At 35.7% G+C, this 8,507-nt stretch overlaps 1 protein-coding gene across 4 annotated transcripts; it reads right to left on the bottom strand.

Annotated features, from left to right (window-relative positions):
* Positions 1–941: 941 nt before the first annotated feature.
* On the bottom strand, positions 942–8,247 carry irf8 (interferon regulatory factor 8). 4 transcript variants are annotated; one of them, XM_027177308.2, is made up of 9 exons: positions 8,088–8,247; positions 7,807–7,986; positions 6,306–6,489; positions 6,107–6,216; positions 5,461–5,569; positions 4,934–4,981; positions 2,695–3,072; positions 2,461–2,576; positions 942–1,504 (listed from the first exon to the last, which is right to left on the bottom strand). In XM_027177308.2, the coding sequence occupies exons 2-9, from the start codon at positions 7,972–7,974 to the stop codon at positions 1,316–1,318; spliced, it is 1,302 nt and encodes a 433-aa protein (XP_027033109.1). In that variant the 5' UTR covers positions 7,975–7,986; positions 8,088–8,247; the 3' UTR covers positions 942–1,315. The 4 variants fall into 4 exon arrangements, with proteins under 4 accessions (XP_027033109.1, XP_027033111.1, XP_027033110.1 ...); XM_027177310.2 differs by having other exon boundaries at positions 6,122–6,216; XM_027177309.2 differs by having other exon boundaries at positions 6,107–6,213.
* Between the last annotated feature and the right edge of the window lie 260 nt (positions 8,248–8,507).

The raw sequence follows: 8,507 nt of genomic DNA, 5'->3' as shown, positions 1-8,507 counted from the left end.
TGTGTGTGTGTGTGTGTGTGTGTGTGTGTGTGTGTGTGTGTGTGTGTGTGTGTGTGTGCCTGTGTGTGTATGGAATTGATAAGCATATTTAATATCCAGAGAAGTGAGTGACAGATAATGTTGTACAGTGCATTATGCCACATTTCCTAATTTAAAGTTGATAGTATAGTATAGCGTAGTACAGTACAGTGCAGTGCATTGTATTATAGTATAGTGTAGTGTAGTGTAGTGTAGTGTAGTGTAGTGTAATATAATATCCATCATCATGGGTTTTCCTGGCTTGCTGCCTCGGCCAGTGTCGTGTCACAAGAGCAGAGAGAAAGTGAAATGGGGATCTACAGTGTGTCATCATCAGGGATCACATTCTCTATCCAGGGAGTCTCCTTTTCTTCCTTCTTTCACTCTTATCTCCGTCCCAGGGATGCCAGAAACTCTGTTTCTTCTCTTTTGAGTCACTGAGTCACTCTCAATGAATTATTATTAATATCTCTTTGTATTTCAGTGTGTTTTCATCCTGCTGGACACACACACACACACCTAGGGCTTGTTTAGCCGAGTCAATCCAGCCACAAGCATGTGTTTGGGAAACGCGAGGGAAGCTGAGAATTGGAATGAAAGTGATGGGGAGAACATGTAAGGAACCCGAGAGATGTGCGGGGGAAGTTCAATTCTACACCGTTATCAGGATTATTAATAATACTAGAACATCTTTATAGAGTTCATTCAGCACTTCAGCTTTATATTTAATGCATTTTCTCACCTTAAATCTGACATATTAGAAACTCTGCAATAAACTCTATAAATATATATAGACATTTTTCATGTGCACAAAATGGTAAAATCTATTATTGCATAAATATTTCTACAATGTTTATTATTAATCTAATGCAAGATTTATTTATTTATTCCTTTATTTATTTATTTATTGTCAGTGTTAGTAGCAGTTTTGTTTTTGGTGTTTTTCTACACCTTTTTTTTTTTTTTTTTTTTTTTTTAATAATTCCCTGAATGCGTAATGCTTAAAAAACTTTTATTTCAAAAGCTACAATACAAAAATCTTAAGATAGTAAAACCTATCTACTAATAAGGTCAAGAAAATTGGCCACAAAAAGCATATAAAAAGCAAAAATAATAGAAATCCCAAAATACATTTTATAAAGAATATAAATTTTCCTGAGATGATGTTCTTATTGGGATTTCTCGAGCAAGCATTATGCTACATAGAGATATGATAATTCTCTGATCATTCTTTCAAGTGTTTTTTTTTTTCCAAGCCATTTCTGGATCTGAGCTGGATTTGGATTCAGCTTTGCGTTCAGGCGATGATGGGAAGGTTGTCTCTGTAGCAGGGGGGTCTCTGAGGAACAGAATAGTTGCAAATGTCCTGATAAATGCGAGCCATCTGATCTCCGGGAAGCTCCTCTGAGATCTCCAGGTTGCTACTGAACTGAGCTCGGTGAGCCGTCACTGTGTCCAGCAGCTGCTGACATTTCACAGACGTGATCTGTTCACAAAAACAACAACAAGGAGCTTTAGGATCTTGGGATATTTACACAATCAAATGTGAATCCTTTATATATTTGGGTTCAGGGCAATAATTTTGTAGATGCATTGAATAATATCGAGAAGATTAACGTTAATGATGTAAAAGGATGTGATTCCACCAGAGGAGTGGAAATGTACTTATGGGACATTTTAATCAGTGTAAAGAAACGTCTGATGTCGCGTCTGTGAGTCTGATCTAAAGTGAGTCAGGACTCTTTCGGTGTGTTTTAGACGTGTGTTTTTCCCTCTGTTGAGAATCTTACACTGAATTTTAGTGTTGAAGAGAAATCTGAGCTGCTTTTTAGATGAACAAACACTCGGAGCTTCTCAGAGAGCAGAAATGGGTTCGATATCAACATTTATTCTGAAGATACAAACATCTGTGTGGAAAAAAAACAGCTTTTTCTATGAATATATCACCGCTAGTATTGTAGAGAAAGTAGAAAGTAAGAAGTAAGTAGCAAAACAATCAACGACCCAGAATTTCCCTGCATCAGAACGTCCTGTAGGCTTTTAAACCTTTTACACCAGTGTAATTGTCTGCTAATGAGAAAGACTTTTACTTATTGAAGGATGACATACTTTTTTCATCCATTTGCGGTTACATTTGATGCTGGATAAAATCGCACCGTATTAATTATATGGCACCTTTAATTAGGTTTCATGTCAGATCATCGTATATACTGTTACTATAGAAACGATAACGTATTAAAACAAGCGGGTTCATATAAGAGCTGCAGGAAGCGACATATCCTTCCCGACCAATCAGACGAGAGTTGAACACGATTTTAAACAAGTAAAGAATATTTTTAGATTTATTACGGAACCATACAAATATATTAATCTATAGCTTTAGCAAGTTTGTAAGATCGTCACAGGTTCTCAGGGTTCTGGCTATGATTTTTAGATATTTACCTGCACAATGATTAGCTTGTTCTTCGCAGTGCTGAAGTCAGCAAACTCTTCTCCAAAACAGAGCGAAACCGTGGTGTCCGGAGCCGGGTACTGATTATCCTGATACATCTGCAGTGCTGAAAGGCACACAGCATCGATTAAACCCACACACACACACACACACACACACACACACACACACACACACACACACACACACAGAGGAAAAGTGTCTGAAATGAATCGTGTTCTCACCATGCAAAAACCTGTTGTTGTCAAAGATCTTGACTACGGCGTCTCTCTCCAGTTTGCTGACACCAGAGCCGTACTGGGAGTCCTGGCCACTCCAGAACACTCGGCTCTGACACAAGCGTTTGATGAAGATGCCCTCACGGTTGGCACGCAGAAGAACGCCACGCTCCAGGTGCCCGAACAGCTTGCGGGTGACATAACGCTGGCGCTCGTTCTCGATGAGTTCCACGGGCGGGAAGCGTACGGTCTGCAGGCTGTCAGAGCTGTAAGGCAGCGCGGGGGTCTGGCAGGGTGAGATCCGACAGCCATCGCTGTGATTGGTCACCGTGTGGCCCATGGGCTTTCCTCCATAATAGAAACAGATCATCATCTGTGCAAAACCTGGACACACACACACACACATGCACAGAGAGACAGCAGATACTTTATTATCAATGTAAAACTTTAATAGGGTTCTTCACTGAGCCTGTATATGTTTCTATTAGGTCCAACAACGGAACCTTGAGACCCTTCGTATTGTTCTAACACCATGAAAGCCCTTGAAGAACCTGTTTTTTACAAGACATCCTTATAAAGAACGGTTCTTAAATGGCTCGTTGTCTTTAGGGTGTGCGGTTCTATGAAGAACATTAACATCCACGGAACAGTTACACAGAAGGTTATTTGCAGTGGAAAAAAGGTTCTTCAGGCTAAAAAAAATATTCTTCATGGCAGTAAGAAAAAAGGAGTTCTTGTAAGAACCATTTACTGAAAGGTTTTTTGGGGAACTAAAAATAGTTTTTCTATAGAAAGCATTTTTGGTTCTTCCTGGAACCCTTTATTTTGTATAAAGTGGAGTTTCATTTTAAAAACAATCACTGAGGGAGAAACTTTTCTCTCTTTTATAAATAAAACCCAGTCGAACTAAAATTGTTCTGAGAAACGTTGTGTCAACATTGCTCCAATGTTCCTACAGCGTTTTTTTAATTCTGCACTCAGACCACTGGCTCTTCTTGGGTTCTTCAGATGATAAACAGTCCGGGTTTTCTAACGTTCTAACACTGAAGCTTTTCAGAATGAGAAATACTTTTTAAGACCCTTGTAGAATCGTGTTTTATAGCGTACTACAATCAAGAAACAGTAGCACAAAAATGTCTGTAAGGTTCGACTAAATAACTGAGAACTTTATGAGAAACACTTCAAACCTGCTGGCCTTCAAATTTTACTCACGTGATACGTGAGAATGATAAAAGTTTTTCGCTTTTCCTGAGTGTCAAACTTTACCACAGAGGGGTTTACAAAAAGACTCCAAGCTTTCAGGAAGCACTGAACCTTTAATCTGTTAAAGCCTGTTTTTATTCATGAGTCTTTTCCAAAACATTTTATTCTACCATGAAATAAGGATTTGTTTCTTTTCTAAAGAACCTTTTGATGGATGGATCTTTAAACAAAAATGACTGTACATATAATAATAATAATAATAATAATAATAATAATAATAATAATAATAATAATAATAATAATAATAATAATAATAATAATAATAATAAATACCACTATACATACATATTTTTATATAGATTTTTTTAATTAAAAAAATAAAAAAAAAATCTTAATTTTTTAAATTAAAAAATCTAAATAAAAATCGAATTAATAAACATTTAATTACATTTTTTTAATTAATTAATAATTACAAAAGTATTTCCGAGTGATTTTTTTTTTTATGGAACCAAATTATTCCTTGTTTTTACATTACATAAATCCTATTTATTCACAGTTCAATTATTTTAATCTGAGAGAGGTACAAATTCAAATATGTTTGTTTTTTCTAAAATGTAATCATTTCTGAGAATATGGTAAGATGATTTGGGAAGAAGATCTCATAAATATTAAAAAAGTATAATCATTATATATCACACATAACACATAATAATTTTCTCATAAACGCAAATAAATTCCATGATATTCAGAACAAGTTTTTAAATTTTCACCGGTTTTGCGTGGAGACGCGTCATGTGACATCGTCACAACAACAATTAATATATAATATACATTTATTATACATTAAGGAATTTATTTGTAAAGCTACTCTACTACAACTATTATGTGTGTGTGTGTGTGTGTGTGTGTGTGTGTGTGTGTGTGTGTGTGTGTGTGTGTGTGTGTGTGTGTGTGTGTGTGTGTGTGTGTAATAAGATTGTAGTGTGTTGATCTTTTTCTTCTTTTTTTTTTACAGGACAGACAGAGATCAGACACTACGTACCAGCGTTAAATGAGTTTATTGGTGATGCTTCCAGATGAATCGGAAGACCTGAGAGAGAGAGAGAGAGAAAATCTATGTTATTATCCGTTTTATATTGCAACAAGTGCAAATGTCACAACAAAGCTGACCCTTAACACGGATTGTGAATCGTTCGTCTAAACGCGGCCCAGCAGAGTTAATACTCATGGGACCCTGAATGCAAGGTCAGCAGCTTCTTAAAGGAAATTAGGAAATCTGTCATCCTCAGCAAGCAAAATTGAAAATAAGCACAAATGCTTCTCCAGCTCACATGTGCTGCAGTGAACATCAGAACATACAGCAACAGCAGTTTCACACAGTTTATTTCAGAACATAAAAAAGTGCAGAAAACACAGCTATTATACTACAGCACATGGATAGAAAATAAATGACTAAAAAAAGCAAAGAACTCTGTGATTAAGAGGTGACGATACTTTCTTCCTGTTTTTTTTTTTGTTTTGTTTTGTTTTTTTACTTGACCCAGAATGGATGTGTTTCTGGTGCCGTACCGTTAGGAGAACTCTGCTGCCAGACCTCCTGAGGTGACTGAACGTTGCAGTCCTCATCCATAGGAGAATGGCTTCTCTTGATAATGCCTGTGTATTCGTCATTAGATACCTGCACAGATTAAAATGAACAGCATTGCAGATCATTTCAGTGTCACTTTCAGTAAGATTGTAGCCCTGTGATGTGGGTTGTGAATGGAATAACACACCTGGGGGTGTGCTGTTTCAGGAAAATAATCAACAATAGCACAGCTGAAGTTAGATGATGAGGAGTTCATCTCTTGTTACTACACTGAAGGTGATTATTTTTCTACAACACCACATCCTGAAATGTTTATTTCCTTTTGAAGGACAGCAGATTGCCAACAATTAAATTTTTTATGGATTGGTTTAGGTTTTTTAATAATAATAATAATAATAATAATAATAATAATAATAATAATAATAATAATAATAATAAAGTGAATGAAGTCTTGTGATTCTCTTTTTTTTTTTTTTATGCAAAACACTAAACGCTGACACTGGAGACTCCTTCCATAAATGTTAATTAAGCAATTAAGCTAAAAGAGAGTTGAAACTACTTTCTGTGATGCTACAGGAAATGGGTTTAAACCAAACACACAGGAGAAGAGGAAAGTGCTGTGGATACCTGAGAGCTTCTCACCTCTTTGATGAGTTGATCCAGGTCTGCTGAACTGCACTCCATATCCACGCTGTCAGTGGAGCAGGTCACATTCAAGGTGGTGATGTTTTTACCTACTGAACCAAAATAATAGTCTATAGCTTTTCTGTGTTTTAAAAGAGCTGTAAATTAAGCTCTGAGTTATCAATTGTAGTGACAGACTCACACTTCTGCTCTTCCTCAGGGACGATCCTGTACACCTTGTACGGTTCAGAGATGTCCAGCTGCGAGCGATCTGTTACTTCCTCGAAGTCTGGACTTTTATTCAGTGCGCATCGCAGTCTGGTCTTCCATGTCGCCGGTTCAGCTTTATCCCCTTCCTTAAACTTTCCCTTAAACACCGCCCAAGCCTGGAAGAAAACATACATTTGTCTGGCTTTAACACTTTAATGTAACCAATATTTTTTTTTATTTTAAGGAAATAGATTTACACATGTTTACTCTAACAGGAGTGAGGAATACATTTTTAAATATGTTTTTTTTTTTAAAAGTTAAACAGTCCTTAATATTTTTACATTTCATAATATTTCATCATTAGTACTATTATTATTATTATTGACATTATATATATATCTTTACTATTGACATCTTTACTTATTACTGTAAATAACTTACTGATAAAAATCAGTGTCATAATTTGCATCCCTGTCAAATTTGTTTTTCAGAAAATAATACAACTGAAAGAATCCAAAAGGTGACATGAAACTGAAGGCAGTTAAATGGCAAAAAAAAAAAAAATTTTAAAAACTGTTTGCAGAAGTTTTTATATCACACTGATCAATGAGAAATGAAAACATTTGACCATAATTTCAATAGTGCACATAAGAAATAATAATAATAAATCCCCCAAACTATAATGTATTTTATTTCTTGTTGTTATGATTGAAAAATTCAATATTCTCAATTTTTGTATTAATTTTGATTAAGTTCTGTTTATCCCAACATATTCCAGCTATTAACATACCGTATATAGGTAACATCTTAAACCTACATGTCTAATAGCAGGTGCAAAACTTTCAAACGCTTCTCGAACTGAGTCATTTTATGTCAGACATCAGACGCTTTATTTATTTGTCTTACTCTATTATGCTTTTAATGTTCATGAAAATTCCCGTAGTGTTTTCCATTACATTTTAAAAAGAGATAAAAAAAAAAAGATTTCCTTAAAATAAAATCTCAGATATTGAATTAGCCTCAATATAAAATGCAATCTAGGTTTTTTTTATGCACTATTGCACTTATGACCAAAGGGTTTGCATCTCTCTTTTTCTAAATGTAACAAAAGAAAATCTTTCATATCCTCTGAAAAGCTTTTAGATCCCTTTTGTGTTTGTGTGTGTGTGTGTGTGTGTGTGTGTGTGTGTGTGTGTGTGTGTGTGTATATATATATATTCTATCTTCTATTTTTTTTCTCAAAAGTATAATTTTACAATTTTTTCATTAAAATGTTTTATTTGAAGAATGCATGTTTTTTTTTAATGCACCATTGCATTTCGGACCAGTGTTTGGTATTTTTTCCACATGTGCAGTGAAGGTGCTTGGATAAAATATGGATATGACGATGTTACTAGTACTGCTACCACCACCAATAATAATAATAATAATAATAATAATAATAATAATAATAATAATAATAATAATAATAATAAACAATCTGATGTGCCTACTTTGAAGATGGAAGCATCCACCTCTTGGTTATAGTCCTGTTTCCCGGCGTGTTTCCATGGGATGCGAAACATGGAGTGAGCTTCATCTTCCCACAACAAACCTGAATAAATAGTACTGTTAATCTGCTCTATGAGCCACTGCTTCAGTCTCCGTCCTCCTGGATTCATCTTGCACTCAGTCTGTCAATCAAGACACAACACAACAAAATACACACATGATTCAGGAGCATTAGATTTAAACCCTCATGCATGCGTAGTGACTTCTCTTACAGACACTTTACCTTTTATTTATTCACCCCTGTGAACTGCTGAAGAAAGAAAAGAAAGAAGGAAAGAAGTTTCACTCGCTGGTTAGAAGATAATATCCCAAAGCTAGACCACTCTGTGATTTAATACTGAGAAAAGTCTTTCGGGTTATTTTGTGTGAATGAACGCGTAGCCACCTCCCCAAACGCCCACGCGTCCAATCAACGACGGCGCGCTGTGACGCGTCTATTTCAGAGGAAGACCTGGTTCTTCGAAGCTGTGTAGTTTCCGAGAAATCAGCCTCGGTGGTGGGCTGCTATTTCCATGGAAAAGGGATTTTACAGGCTGGCGTACAGGTTGTTATATAACCATCACTAAAGGTCTCTGTGATTTAAAAACACGCGCGAGTGTTTCTTCTCCTACAGTATGTCTATCTCCATGCTTGCTGTTCAAGT

The sequence above is a fragment of the Tachysurus fulvidraco genome, chromosome 13, assembly GCF_022655615.1.
Source record: "Tachysurus fulvidraco isolate hzauxx_2018 chromosome 13, HZAU_PFXX_2.0, whole genome shotgun sequence".
NCBI classification, from domain to species: domain Eukaryota; kingdom Metazoa; phylum Chordata; class Actinopteri; order Siluriformes; family Bagridae; genus Tachysurus; species Tachysurus fulvidraco.
This window is presented reverse-complemented; position numbering and strand designations above follow the sequence as displayed.